The sequence below is a fragment of the Acartia tonsa genome, chromosome 15, assembly GCF_053477335.1.
Source record: "Acartia tonsa isolate MP-2025a chromosome 15, ASM5347733v1, whole genome shotgun sequence".
Taxonomy (NCBI): Eukaryota; Metazoa; Arthropoda; class Copepoda; order Calanoida; family Acartiidae; genus Acartia; species Acartia tonsa.
This window is the reverse complement of record NC_137274.1, coordinates 14,557,571-14,574,034: the sequence shown is the minus strand read 5'-3', so window position 1 is coordinate 14,574,034 and position 16,464 is coordinate 14,557,571. Positions and strand designations below refer to the sequence as shown.

The 16,464-nt window shown below is 35.0% G+C and overlaps 1 protein-coding gene across 7 annotated transcripts in view; it reads left to right on the top strand.

Moving 5' to 3' along the window:
- The window catches only part of Abl (tyrosine-protein kinase Abl), a 126,255-nt gene that overhangs the window by 67,463 nt on the left and 42,328 nt on the right, over window positions 1-16,464 (top strand). For all 7 annotated transcript variants that reach the window (XR_013875157.1, XR_013875158.1, XM_080149022.1 and 4 more), the window contains exons 12-22: window positions 208-313; window positions 800-877; window positions 2,552-2,646; window positions 4,195-4,284; window positions 5,156-5,253; window positions 10,890-10,950; window positions 11,387-11,492; window positions 11,843-11,901; window positions 12,229-12,322; window positions 13,192-13,351; window positions 13,679-13,748. Coding sequence is in view for 5 of the 7 variants with exons in the window: in XM_080149022.1 (XP_080005148.1) it covers window positions 208-313; window positions 800-877; window positions 2,552-2,646; window positions 4,195-4,284; window positions 5,156-5,253; window positions 10,890-10,950; window positions 11,387-11,492; window positions 11,843-11,901; window positions 12,229-12,322; window positions 13,192-13,351; window positions 13,679-13,748 (1,017 nt within the window). In the remaining 2 variants the exon portion in view is untranslated. The remainder of the gene's footprint in view (window positions 1-207; window positions 314-799; window positions 878-2,551; window positions 2,647-4,194; window positions 4,285-5,155; window positions 5,254-10,889; window positions 10,951-11,386; window positions 11,493-11,842; window positions 11,902-12,228; window positions 12,323-13,191; window positions 13,352-13,678; window positions 13,749-16,464) is intronic.

The following is a 16,464-nucleotide window of genomic DNA, read 5'->3' as shown; positions in this document are numbered from 1 at the left end:
ATTCACATTATTATTTATGATTGACTTACAAAAAGCCCTGGGCGGCTTTTGATTTTCGTCTGCTTCTAAATTTAGGGATGGGGAAGTAGTATTTTACCATGAAAAAGGGGTGAGTATTCATCCTCTTATCCTTTTTCCTTATGCTTGGTTACATCCAACTTTACAGAAAATGCTTAAAAAAATGATCCCCCTTTTTCTGTGTTATAGGACAGATATAGTTATGAAGCACAAACTTGGTGGAGGACAGTATGGAGATGTGTATGAGGCAATATGGAAGAGATACAACGTTACTGTGGCAGTCAAAACACTCAGGGTAAACTTTTTATTTTCTATGGTTGCATCCTTGGGAAATAATGTGACACCTTTTTGAAACCAAAACTAAAAGTCAACAAAGGAACTCAAAAAAAAGAGTTTCAGGTCTGAGATTTTGCATGGCAGTTGCTTTATAGGGGTAAAATATGGAACTGTGAAGAAACGGCGTCGCAACCGCCATTTCCCGCCGAAATTTTTTTGCCCTTTCTCGGCAGTTTTCGGTGGTTGCGACGCCGTTTCTTCACAGTTCCATATTGTACCCCTATAAAGCAACTGCCATGCAAAATGTCAGACCTGTAACTCTTTTTTTTAGTTGAGTTCCTTTGACTTTTAGTTTTGGTTTCAAAAAGTGTCACTTTCGCCCCCCCCCCCCCCCCTATACTTACAATTTTGATTCGCCATTAATACATTTATGTTCTGTTAATGTTCTTTGTCCTACCGTTTTAGAGCTTCGCTTTTATAGATGTTGTCATCCTTGTTTTTTTAGGAGGACACAATGAAATTGTCAGAATTTTTGGAAGAAGCCGCAATTATGAAAGAAATGAAGCACCCTAATTTAGTTCAGGTTAGTATTTTTCTAGTTTTGCTACGAAACCGATTAATATCCGGTGGATTTGAACCGGTTCTCAGCCATTCTGAAAAATTATGTATTACGTATTATATCCAGTTTTCTGCGAAAAATGTACAATCATAAGATTAAAACCAGTTTTTTAACCCGTGCTTCGACATTTCGGGGCAAAAAAAATGGTTATAATCTTATAATTGTACATTTTTATATCCGCGGGAAGCTGCTTATAATACGATGCGATAAATAAGTAGTAAAATTCCTTAATTTTAAATTAAAGATACTTTAAATAGTAAATACCCTAAATGTTGGTATAGTTATCTTTAAAGTACAATAATTTTTTGGGGAAAAAATAAGTATTTTATAACGCTTCGTATTTATTACTATATTAATAATCAAATTAAGAATAGTATATTTTCCTTAAATTTGTTTTCATAAATACCTATATTTTAAATGCCCTAATTTTGAATATGAAAGCTTTTTACATTCACTTAATATAACATAACATACAGATGGACATACTATGCTTATAGAGTGACTGCGACCAAGGATCAAAAGGGATAAAACATCCCAAATGATGATACACAAAATTACCCCTTCTTTATGTTACAATTTGTGGTTGAAACGTTTGAATATTCAACTTAATAATCTACCCAACTCAAATTCAATGAGTCCCAAAATTTGTTAAGCAAATTAATAAGAATACGTTATTATTAAACTTTGGGGACTAGTATGATAAACAGCCAAATGTCCCCTCCCTGGCCCTGGGCTGCGCTACTAAAAACTGTAATTATGGGGTCGTAAGGAAGCCATAAATGACATATTTAGCTGAAATTTGCTTCAGCACTCTCCTTCAAACCAATTATGGACCATATTCCCTCCCCCCTTCCCCGGATTCTTTACTAAAAATACACCCGGGATAATGGCTCAAAACGTAGCACATCTGCTTAATGTCGGGGATGTCGGCTCTAAACTGCGTCATAACTAAAGACGTTAACAATGGTTCCTACCGCTGTTATGTCAGGTGCGCGACATAAATAGTTGGAGTAGGGGTGATACCTTGGCCAATAAAAAGGCGCAACTCATAACCATGAACAGTTAGGACTTCTCAGACAACGGTTATGCAATCAAAGGGTTGTTAATCTGTTGGATGTTACTTAACCTAATAATCTTGGGTGTTAGAGTTTTGCATCCCATTAAAAGCGGATGATGCTCGGGATTCTCTAGATAAACACTTAAAAATCTAAGTAGAATCCCGACCTTACGAGGTCTAGTATGATACTAAAAATAAACTTAATGAGGAGGAAGGTAAATCAAAGAAATAGTTGTTTTAAAGGAGTTTATCCCCAAACACAATTGAGAGGGGGAAAAACGTCAATATTTTGTTTTTTCAAAGTAAATTATTAAATTAGAAAATTTTGTTCCAGTATGGATTCGAAACCGATTAATATCTGGTGGATTAGAACTGGTTCTCAGCCATTCTGAAATTATGTGTAATGCAAAGCATCGTATCACAGATAATTTTCCACGAATATATTTCAATGAAATTCTTAAAATAAATACCAGTTTTGTTAGACTGGCTCCTCGGGGCTTGCAAAGCAGGTTATATTTTTTTTTATTTTAATATTTGCAGAAAGCAGTCTATAATACGATGCGATATATTCTTGTTTTTAGTTGTTGGGAGTGTGCACCCGAGAGCCCCCCTTCTACATTATCACAGAGTTCATGTCACGTGGAAATCTTCTTGACTATCTCCGGCAGGCAAATAGGTAAGTTAGGGTCCTAATATGCACCCTTGGGGTGCTCCATTATATTTATACTAGCAGCTACGCCCCTAGAGGCCTTTAGGGGCACGATTTTTTTTATCAACTGTATCTAAAAAATATTTTTTGCCACTAGATGGTGATAGTTATCACCAAAAATATCCGCTGGGCGGCGTTTTTATTTTATTTATTTTTGGAGATTTGTCTTGGGAGTGTGGTGGTAAGCTCTCCCCCAAAAAACTAAGAACCTTTCCAGGATCTATGAGAAGCTACTTTGCACTGTAAAGGAGCACCATTGATATCGGTTCAGTGGTTAGCGAGATACTTCAGCACAAACAGACAGACAGACAAACATCCTGTTACTTTATTATTATGATAAATGTAACAGGATGTCATTGTCTAATTTATTTATGCCTAAAAAAATATTATATTATATTGTGAACAACACAGTTTAATTAAACATGCTATTTTTATTTGATCAGTCCAATACACAGTGTTTCATTTTTAAAAATCTTCAGTTTGGTTATAAATAAAAAGACATGATGCTTGAATGAGTAAAAATTATGTACATATGGACCTAATATGCTACCTTGTGGCACTCCACTATCTTGATATGTTATAGGTAGGACCTAATATGCTACCTTGAGGCACTCCACTATCTTGATATGTTCTAGATAGGACCTAATATGCTACCTTGAGGTACTCCACTATCTTGATATGTTCTAGATAGGACCTAATATGCTACCTTGAGGTACTCCACTATCTTGATATGTTCTTGATAGGAACTAATATGCTACCTTGAAGTACTCCACTTTCTTGATATATTCTAGATAGGACCTAATATGCTACCTTGAGGCACTCCACTATCTTGATATGTTCTTGATAGGAACTAATATACTACCTTGTGGCACTTTACTATCTTGATATGTTCTAGATAGGACCTAATATGCTACCTTGTGGCACTCCACTATCTTGATATGTTCTTGATAGGAACTAATATGCTACCTTGAGGCACTCCACTATCTTGATATGTTCTAGATAGGAACTAACATGCTACCTTGTGGCACTCCACTATCTTGATATGTTCTAGATAGGACCTAATATGCTACCTTGAGGCACTCCACTATCTTGATATGTTCTAGATAGAACCTAATATGCTACCTTGAGGCACTCCACTATCTTAATATGTTCTAGATAGAACCTAATATGCTACCTTGAGGCACTCCACTATCTTTATATGTTCTAGATAAAACCTAATATGCTACCTTGTGGCACTCCACTGTCTTGATATGTTCTAGATAGGACCTAATATGCTACCTTGTGGCACTCCACTATCTTAATATGTTCTAGATAGAACCTAGTATGCTACCTTGTGGCACTCCACTATCTTAATATGTTCTAGATAGAACCTAGTATGCTACCTTGAGGCACTCCACTATCTTAATATGTTCTAGATAGGACCTAATATACTACCTTGAGACACTCCACTATCTTGATATGTTCTAGATAGAACCTAATATGCTACCTTGTGGCACTCCACTATCTTATTTTCAGACTGGAGGTTGATGAGGTTGTGTTAATGTACATAGCCACCCAGGTGGCAGCTGCCATGGAATATCTGGAGACCAAAAACTTTATTCACAGGCAAGTATTGGTCTTGGGACAGGGTTTGGTTTTTTTTATATATAAAAATATAGTTTTATGCAGGTTTTAAGCTATTTTTATGACTGTTTATTTATGCTTAGCAGGGTTTAGGCTATTCTTTTATGATTTGATTAGTATACATTGGTCTTTATTGGTCATTTGAAGGTTTTAGGCTATTCTTACTGCTATATACATTGGCCAGTATTGATCCTGGGCAGAGTTTAGGCTATTTTGTAGGACTCTATATGTATACATATGTTAAACATCAAACTTAACAGCTGAATTTTGAAAAATGTTTTCACTCAAATGTGCTAGCGAGCACGGAATCACCTAAAACCATTTTTTTCAATAAATTGAAAATATTCTTTTTTTATTTATGCCTATATTTTATAATCTCTACGGGGGGTTGGGGGGGGGGGGGGGCGCTAGCCATATGGGGTCTATAAAATAACTCTGCAAAGCTACGCTGTGCCCAATTTAACCTAACCTTACAAAAAGTAAAATACTTACTAACTAAAATCTCCCTAACCTCACAATTTATCTAAAAATAGAAGTAGTAGGGGGTTTCTGTGCTCGGCTTGAACTTTGAGACAAACTACTTTAAAAAATCGGGAATAGTCCCTTTCGTAACATCGCACCATAAGGGGCGATTCGTCGTATTTTTAAAATGACTTTTTATAGGTTATTTCAGGTTAAGTTATATTGGGTTAGGGGATTGCCCCACGCACAGGGTCGGCAGGGTTAGAGCCCCCCGCATGGGCTAGAAATAGGAGAAAAGCTACTGTGAAAAATACGAAGAATCGCTCCATAAGGTGCGATGTTACGAAAGGGACTATACCCAAAAAATCTTATAATATGAATTTTGCTATAGGGATCTCGCTGCCAGAAATTGCCTAGTTGCAGATCTTCATGTCGTTAAGGTGGCAGATTTTGGACTTGCCAGGCTTATCAGAGAGGACACATATACAGGTAAAGATGATTCGTTACACAGTCCTAGTGCGACAAACCTCCTAATGCGACAACTCTTAAGTAAAATCTCCTAAAAAAATCATTTTTATATCTTCCAAAATTAAAAAAAAATCTTCCAAAATTATGTACTAACAGTGAAACAACAGTGAAAACCGAAATGTTTTTCTTGAAAAACTTTGTGTCCACAGGGTGAAATTTCAAAATCTGTCCCGACAGTTTTCCCAAAGACTGTGTTGGCTACCCAACGGCATGGTTTCGCACCCGATACAACCTTGCATTAAAAAAATCGACCCTTACCTCATACTTAATAAATGTGATTTTTACTTGAAAAAAAAAATCAGAAGAGATGTCGCATTAGTAGGTTTGTCGCATTAGGACGTTTGTCGCATTTTGAGATTTAGGACGTTTGTTGCATTAGGAGGTTTGTCGGTGTACCGATGATTCCTGTAACATATGGCATAATTATTTGGTACAAGGTTACATGGTGTCAGCTGATATCAACAACGAAATTAATTTGGAAAAAATTGAAACCTAAACGTGTTATCAGCTGTCATTGGGTGGCAACACATAGTAGAATTGACGACCTCTCCATTTAATAGTAATTTATTATTACTAGAACCTACCCCTAACTTTCCTTATAGGCTTCCCTATTAAAAAGTTGGGACAGATAGATAGATAGATAGACCGATAGATAGATAGACAGATAGATAGATAGACAGATAGATAGACAGATGGATAGATAGATAGATTTATAATTACTAGCCTTACCTTCCTTATAAGCTTCCCTATTAAAAAGTTGGGACAGATAGATAGATAGATAGACCGATAGATAGATAGACAGATAGACAGATAGATAGACAGAAAGACAGATGGATAGACAGATAGATAGATAGTAATTTTATTATTACTAGAACCTACCCTTAACTTTCACTCTAAGCTTCTCTATTAAAAAGTTGGGACAGATAGATAGATAGACAGATAGATAGATAAATAGACAGATAGACAGATGGATAGATAGATAGATTTATTATTACTAGAACCTACCCTTAACTTTCACTCTAAGCTTCTCTATTAAAAAGTTGGGACAGATAGATAGATAAATAGACAGAAAGATAGGTAGATAGATAGATAGATAGATAGACAGAAAGACAGATGGATAGACAGATAGATAATTAGTAATTTTATTATTACTAGAACCTCCCCCCAACTTTCCCTTTTAACTTCCTTATTTAAAAGTTGGGCCCGTGAAATAATTCTTTATAATTTGAGTGACTTCCAAGGATAATAAAAGAAAAATTATAAGATTAAAACTAGTTTTATGAGCCCCGATGGACTGAAGGCACAACTAACAAAACTGGAATTAATCTTATTTTTTTATATTCGCGGAAAATTGTCTCTAATACGATGCTATACATGATTTTTCAGTATGGCGTGATTATTTGGCACTTAAATTTACTAAAGTTATTTCAAGGTCCCCACTGTTGAGTTTGACCACCATTCATGCTCAGAGATTTTAAGGGATAAGACAATGGATAATAAATTATTGGGATCAACTGCAGTTCAGGGTAAAATATTCCTGGTACCGAATATTTCCAAAAATCTATGAATTTTAAAGGCTGCTAGCTGCCAAACGGGTGAACGTACAGATCATGCCCGCACACTGTTTTAAGCAGCATAAAAAGGCCTACAAATAATCTGGAAAAGCCATAAATCAATAATGCATAATTATCTCGCAGTGCATAGAAATGCGCAAAAAAGACCTTTTTTACGCGTTTTTCTTCATTGAAGCTTTCCCTGTGCATCATTGGATCTTGGCTATTCCAGATTATTTGTAGGCCTTCTTATGCCGCTTAAAATGGTGTGCGGGTAAAGTACGAATGAGAGTGTACCGATAAGATTTACAGTCCAATGTTCCCCTCCCATCCTGTTTCATACACAATTAAAGTCTCTTTTACGGGGTATTTGTTCGTCCGTTTGTATGACTAGGTCACTTTAAAAAGAAGCAACTTAAAGAACCTAAAAATATGACGTCATACAATACAAATGACCACTAATAGGCCAGAATACATTTTACCTTAAATTGTAAACTGCCCTATCATTGGTGATTGTATTGTATGACGTTAGATTTTTATTGGCACTAAAAGATGCTTCTTAAAAAAATGTTTTTTTTCCCCGCTGCTATTAAAGATAAAGATCTGGTTTCTCTTCTAAAAAGGAACGTTGGACTGTAATTTACACCGGTACCCAAAGTTGTATACAATGCAATGGCTTAAAAACTTTGGGTACTTATTTGGTTTGTTGCAAACGAGTAGTGTCAAAATGATATTTATGAAGGTGATATTTTGTTATTTATTATTGGGGATGTATATTAATTTATTGGTCCATTGTCTTATCCCTTCAGAGTTTTTTTTCCAGTCAGGATTTAAGGCATTAGAATTATCCTATTGATTTGAACTTCCGACAGCTCTTTTACAAATATGGCATTTTCTCGGTTGTTATAAAAGATAAAGGACTGATTTTTCTATTAAGGATTCTTCTAACGACAAGGCATAATTTGTCATTTCATGGCATAGAAAGTATGTACCATTATTGTCTGTTTTTTTTAGATAATAGATTTGTAAAACATTATATCCATAACAGTTCTATCTTATCCAAATTAAGACATGTTAGAATTATCCTAATTATTTGAAACTGCACTAGCTGTGTGTTGTCATCCTTGTTCTTAGTAGTTAGGCCAGAGGCGATATCAATATCTTATTTAAGACATGTTAGAATTATCCTATTGATTTAAAACTCTACAAGATATATGTTGTCATTCTTGTTAAAAGCGAAGCTTTTCTATAATTATGGTCGGTCAGTCCGTACGTCTGTGACGGATAGCTTTTTTCGTTAATTTTTGCACGTTAGAATTGTCCTATCAATTTCAAATTTTGCATGGTGATCCCTGCAATAGTAAGGTACAATTTAGAAAGCGTATCAACTCTATAATCGTTACCAGAATGTCCGTACGTCCATTTTCAACATGTTGATTTTTTCCTTTTTTTTAACAACAAATTTTTATATGATCTAATTATCCGATTGATCTGATTTTCGGTTTACTGATTCCTGGGACAACAAAATACAATAATATAAGCGAAGAATTTATATTCTGATCATTTAGTTCTGACACTCTACAAGCGTTAATGCCCTTTTGTCCTACCGTTTCCGGGCTAACTTTTATGGATGTTGTCATCCTTGTTCCTAGTAGGTAGTAAGGCCCGGGGCGATAGTTCAGATGCTGAGCCAATTTTAAGGTCATACATACTTCTAACAATCAAGTCATACATGCGATATATATTCAGGGATCTAAATGGATAAGACAATGGCCGATAAATTGATGTATATCCGCAATGATGATACACAAAAATAACCATTATTTAGATAAAAATTAGTGGTTGAAACGAATGACCACCCAACTTAATTCATCCAGAGGTGTATTATATCTATAAAAATCATGTGCAGATTCCCGCTTTGGTCTTAGATAAAAAATGTCCAAAATCGACATGATCATACACAAAATTACCCATTCTGTAGATCAATATTATTGGTTGAAACGTTTGAACACTCAACTTTATGAACCAACTAATCAAAATTTGATGAAAATTACTATACTATGATAATTATGAATTATATTTTCAGAAAATATTATTATTTACTATATGTAACATTTAAATATTCTACCTATTTCTGTTCGTCTAATTTTTTAAAACTGTTTTTACTATGATATTTAAGGATATTGAAAACAAGGTGATCGTGAAATATACTTTTACAACGACTTCAAACTTACACACACACACATACACATACACACACATACACATACACACACATACACATACACACACATACACATACACACACATACACATACACACACATACACACACATACACATACACACACATACACATACACACACATACACACACATACACACACATACACATACACACACATACACATACACACACATACACATACACACACATACACATACACACACATACACACACATACACATACACACACATACACATACACACACATACACATACACACACATACACATACACACACACACATACACACACATACACATACACACACATACACATACACACACATACACATACACACACATACACACACACACATACACATACATACACATACACACACATACACATACACACACATACACATACACACACATACACATACACACACATACACATACACACACATACACATACACACACATACACACACACACATACACATACACACACACACATACACATACACACACATATACACACATACACATACACACACATACACACACATACACATACACACACATACACACACATACACATACACACACATACACATACACACACATACACATACACACACATACACATACACACACATACACATACACACACACACATACACATACACACACACACATACACATACACACACATACACACACATACACATACACACACATACACATACACACACATACACATACACACACATACACATACACACACATACACATACACACACATACACATACACACACATACACACATACATACTGTATTATACTCAATACGAACAAATTATTAGGGAGGGGACATTGGACTGTAAATTATACTGGTTCCCAAAGATTTATAAAGACAAACGGTCACTCATTCGCTTAAACACTCTTGATTCTTGATTGATTAATAATAATTTGAAAAAATACGTTTTTTAAAAATTGTACCATGTTGATACAAGAATCACCATGCAAAAAACTGCTTTTATTTTCATACGAGCTATAATAAAGGGGGTGGGGTGGGGTAATGTAACCATCTCGTAATCAATGAGTAAATGGCACTTAGAATGCGAATTTCGATCTGAAATTTTGCTTGAGTAATGAGTAAACAAAAAGTTGGAAAAGTAACAGCTGGCGGCTCAGCCGTTTAGCCGTTTTTTTGCCTATTTTCAGGGCAAATTCATCATTAATGACGTAGAAATCAACTTTTAAAACATATTTTTGGTTTAGTTCATGTTAAATGATAGCATTAACCATTTTTTAAATTTATAGTACCAACAGCTACCGGCTAGAACCGTTCGATAACATTTTGGAGCAGCAAAGAGTATTAAGTGGAGATAGGTTTTGTGACTAATTTGCTCTGAAGATAGCCAAAAAATTGGCAAAACGGTTGAGCCGTTAGCCGTTACTTTTCCAACTTTTTTTTCGATTTAGGGAATATAAACCTACCAAGGATTACTCATGCAAAATTTCAGATCGAAATTCGAATTCTAAGTGCCATTTAATTATTGATTACGAGATGGTTGCATTAACCCCCCCCCCCCCCTTAGGATTACAACATTTAAAAAAGTGCCCTCTTAAGGGGAATTTCGTCGTATTTTCCCAGTAGCTTTTCTATTTCTAACCTATTAAAAGCAACTGTGAAAATACAACAAAACGCTCCTTTTGAGGCGATGTAACGAAAGGGACTATACTTAATTATGTTATTGGTTGAAAAGTTCTTACACCAATTAAACTATAGTTGAATTTGTGTTTTTTATTTTAGCTCAGCCTGGTGCCAAGTTCCCCATCAAGTGGACAGCTCCGGAAGGATTGGCATACAACAGGTTCGTAATAGGGTTGGGCCGGATATCTGGCTTGGCCGGATATCCGGTCCGGGTCATTTTCAATATCCGGCCGATTATCCGGCAAATAATTATTTGTTTTATACAACTTTGTAACATTTTAGAAGGATTGGCATACAACAATTTCGTCACTTTGTAAAAGACAGATAGACAAACTGACAGACAGACAGATAAACAGACAGACAAACAGACAGACAAACAAACGTACTGACAAACAGACAGACAAACAGACAGGCAAACAGACAAACAGACAGGCAAACAGACAAACAAACAGACAAACAAACAGATAGGCAAACAGACAAACATACAGACAAACGGATAGGCAAACAGACAGACAGACAAACATACAGAAAAACAAACATACAGACAGACATACAAACATACAGAAAAAAGACAAACATAAATTGTTGTGATTTAGGTTTACCACAAAGTCTGACGTCTGGGCATTTGGTATCCTACTCTGGGAGATAGCTACCTATGGCAGAACTCCATACCCAGAGGTCCCGTTAACGGATGTATACCAGGTGAGGAGTCCTCCAACTATTTGGTATAATCTGGAATTCTTAGCTAATTTCTTATTCGTTCGTTCAAAAACATTGAATACTTTAAGTAAATTCTGATTCGTATGTTCCAAACTTGAAAATTTTAACTACCAGAAGGGGTAATTTTGTTGATCATCATTGGGGAAGTACATAAATTCATCAATTGTCCTATCCCTTTAGAACCCGGGGATGGTTGTCTGTTTATTTCTTTAAAAACATATGGAGGGGGGGGGGGGATTTTTTCCAATAAATTTGGAGGGAAACCATTAATAATTTATCCATGGGTTGCAGGTTTTAGGCTGTTTTTAGTTGACCTTGTTGTTGTATTTTAGTTGCTGGAGAGTGGCTACAGGATGGAGTGTCCTCCAGGGTGTCCTGCTCAGGTCTACAGGTAAAATTATTGGTGGAAAAGTGTTGACTCTTCAATGAACATATGAGATTTTTTATGTCTGTTTATTATCTATCTTTCTATCTATCTTTTTCTATGTATCTATTTATCTATCTACCTATCTATTTATTCATCTATCTAACTATCTATTTATCTATCTATCTATCTATCTATCTATCTATCCATCCATCTATTTATCTATCCATCCATCTATATATCTATCAATCTGTATGTTCATCTAACTATCCATCAATCCATCTAATTAATTATCTATCCATCTAACTATCTATCCATCTAACTATCTATTCATCTAACTATCTATCTTTCTAGTTTGATGACAGAGTGTTGGGAGTGGGAGGCCACACGGAGACCTTCCTTCCAGGAAATTCACCTGGAAATGGAAAACCTTTTCAAGATATTTCAGGTATTTTTCTACGGCTCTAGTTTTTTTCCCACGGCTCTGGTTTTTTTCCCATGGTTCAATATAAAAGTATTTAGTTTTTTTTCCCATGGTTAAATATAGAATAATTTATATTTTTCTTATGGTTCAATATAAAAGTATTTAGTTTTTTTCCCATGGTTCAATATAAAAGTATTTAGTTTTTTCCCATGGTTCAACAGAAAAGTATTCAGTTTTTTCCCATGGTTAAATATAAAAGTATTTAGTTTTTTTCCCATGGTTAAATATAAAAGTATTTAGTTTTTTTTTCCATGGTTCAATTTATAAGTATTTAGTTTTTTTCCCCATGGTTCAATTTATAAGTATTTAGTTTTTTTTCCCATGGTTCAATTTATAAGTATTTAGTTTTTCCCCATGGTTCTATTTTTTCCCTATGGTTTTATTTTTTCCCATGGTTCAATTTATAAGTATTTAGTTTTTCCCCATGGTTCTATTTTTTCCCTATGGTTTTATTTTTTCCCATGGTTCAATGGGTATACAAGAATTATTTTTTCCCCAGGGCTCTACTTTTTTTTCCACGGTTCTATTTTATCCACATGGTTTAATATCTAAGTATTTAGTTATTTTCCCAGGAACCATCTTTTTTCCACGGTCCAACTTTTTTAATATTTAGTTTTTTGTTCATTTTGGTCCATGACGTGAATATTTTTCATGGATACATTTTTTCCCTTATTTGGAATTTTACAAATATTTCTAGCCCCCGCGGGTACATATCTGTACAGGTTTCTACCACTGACGATTCCTTCTATTTATTACTTAACTTAACCTAACCTAAAGAAATATGTTTTTTTCTGTAATAAGTTTGTGTAACTGTATCAATTTGATATTTTTAGGACCCAAGTTCTGCGGTATTTTTCGATGGAGGGTCTAACATAATGGCGGATGCCTCCCCCTCTCCGGGTGAGATGATGCGTCCCCCCTCCTCTAATTCAGGGGTGCACACCCCCCTCCTGGCGCCACGCAGGATGGCGGGCAAGACCCCACAAAATCAAGGTATTTCATTCTATCTGTCTATCTAGTTCATTACAGGGAGGGAGATGACATTGGGCTGTCAATTACACTAGTCTTAAAAGTCTTAATAAAAATAATGTTTTCTTATTTGTAAGCTTCACAACATTATAACTTTGGGGACTTTTTGATTGAATTTTCATTATTTTGTTTATTAAGTTTAGTGTCCTGGAATCCACTTATTGTAATCTACAAGAGGGATAATTTTGTGTATCATCATTCATCATATTCATTGGGGATTTACATCAATGTTAATGTTCGTTTGTCCTTTCGTCTAATTTAAGAGCTTGGCTTTTATGAATATTTTTTTAGGAACTCCCTCCTCTCCCCGTGGTGGTAGTAGTGGTACTCTGGACATACCCCCCAGTGGAGCTATACTAAGGTAAAACTTGTTTTGTAATGTAACTATAGGGAAGTGGGTAAGAAGGGGGGGGGGAGACTATACTCTAGACATACCCCCTAGTGGAGCTATACTAAGGTAAAACTTGTTTTGTGTTGTAACTACAGGGAAGTGGGTAAGAAAGGGGGGGGGGAGACTATACTCTAGACATACCCCCAATTAGAGCTATACTAAGGTAAAACTTGTTTTGTAATGTAACTATAAGGAAGTGGGTAAGAGGGGGGGGGGACTATACTCTAGACATACCCCCAATTAGTGCTGTACTAAGGTAAACTTGTTTTGTCTTGTAACTATAGGGAAGTGGGTAAGAAGGGGGGGGGGCTATACTCTAGACATACCCCCAATTAGAGCTATACTAAGGTAAAACTTGTTTTGTAATGTAACTATAAGGAAGTGGGTAAGAGGGGGGGGGGACTATACTCTACACACCCCACCTGAAGGCGTGTTAGGTTAGAAAAAACCCCCCGTGGAAACGGTTTACACAGGCAGTACCGGGACCTTATGGTGAGTTCAGAACATGCTTTCCCTAAATTGAATTAGTAGCTTCCCATAGTAGATAATTTTAAAATTACTTTTGGTTATCAAATTTTACTTTTATTTTTAGACCACCTTCACCTAACCTCCTTTATTGCCTTATTTTGTCTTTCATGTTTATCATGCAAATTCTCTCACATTTCAGTTGAAATGACAGATATTGGAGCTTTCTAAAAAGGTCTCTAACAAATTTCTAGCTCTAATACTTTTTGAGATATCTTATTTCAAAGTTTTGGTGTAAAATCATCTTTTACACAACAAAAAGGTGAAACATAAAATTAGTTATTTTTGAGAAAATTACAAGTATCTTCATGTAAATCTCTCTAATATTGCTCCAAATTGACCAAATTTGACAGTTAAGGTACCTAAAACTATCTACATTCAATGGAAAATCCAAATTCATACATACAAAGACTATATAAGCCAATAGGAGTAGGCTGATGTGATTTTTAAAAATACTAAAGGAAAAATAAATTTTTGTTTTTAAAAATAAATTGATATTTAATAGACTCTAGCAAGGATTTTAAGATAAGTTATGGTGTATAAAGTTGTCACTTTGTAATTACAAAGCCAATAAAACACAACCATTTGATATTTTGAACAAATAGAAGCATATCTTTAAAAAAATAGACATAATCATTTTAAATAAACCAAAACTTGCTTAGAATTTTAAGCATTTCCAAGCAGTTTACAAATGTAATTTACTAATTCTAGTAATTTTTATTTAAGAATAGTTGATTGGCCTGTTAAATTCTTTACAACCTCGTAAAACAAAATTAGTTTTTGCCACCTTAACTAAGAAAACATAGTAATTAAAAGACTTTCATGGATGATCTCACATATAATAAAAGAAACAATTTATTCTTAGGCAACAATTTTTTTGGTTAATATACACCATTAGTTACTCTAAACTAGTACTGAGATGTTTAAAAATATTAAATCATTATTAGATATGAGTTTCTTGTTCCTTAAAACACCTTTTATATTTAAAAAAATGTCTTACAAGTGATTTTTAATTAAAATTAAATTACTCTTGTTTCTTTAATATTACATTTTAACTTATAAAGTGTTAAAAAGTATTTATTTGGATTGTCCATTGAATGTAGATAGTTTTAGGCACCTTAACTGTCCAATTTGGTCAATTTGAAGCAATATTAGAGAGATTTACATGAAGATACTTGTAATTTTCTCTAAAATATCTAATTTTATTTTTCACCTTTTTGTTGTGTAAAAGATGAATTTACAGCAATACTTAGAAATACAATATCTCAAAAAGTATTAGAGCTAGAAAATTGTTAGAGACCTTTTTAGAAAGCTCCAATATCTGTCAATTCAACTGTAATGTGAGCGAATTTGCATGATGAACATAAAAGACAAAATAAGATAATAAAGGAGATTAGATGAAGGTACTCTAAAAATGAAAGTAAAATTTGATCACAAAAAGTAATTTTAAAATTATCTACTATGGGAAGCTACTAATTCAATTTAGGGAAAGCATGTTCTGAACTCACCATAAGGTCCCGGTACATCATGTGTAAACCGTTTCCACGGGGGTTTTTTTCTAACCTAACACGCCTTCGGGTGGGGTGTGTCTAGACATACCCCCAATTAGTGCTGTACTAAGGTAAAACTTGTTTTGTAATGTAACTAAAGGGAAGTGGGTAAGAGGGGGGGGGGGGCTATACTCTAGACATACCCCCTAGTGGAGCTATACTAAGGGAAAACTTGTTTTGTAATGTAACTAAAGGAAGTGGGTAAGAAGGGGGGGGGGCTATACTCTAGACATACCCCCAATTAGAGCTATACTAAGGTAAAACTTGTTTTGTAATGTAACTACAGGGAAGTGGGTAAGAAGGGGGGGGGGCTATACTCTAGACATACCCCCAATTAGTGCTGTACTAAGGTAAACTTGTTTTGTGTTGTAACTATAGGGAAGTGGGTAAGAAGGGGGGGGGGCTATACTCTAGACATACCCCCCTAGTGGAGCTATACTAAGGTAAAACTTGTTTTGTTATGTAACTATAGGGAAGTGGGTAAGAAGGGGGGGGGGAGACTATACTCTAGACATACCCCCAATTAGTGCTGTACTAAGGTAAACTTGTTTTGTGTTGTAACTATAGGGAAGTGGGTAAGAAGGGGGGGGGAGACTATACTCTAGACATAC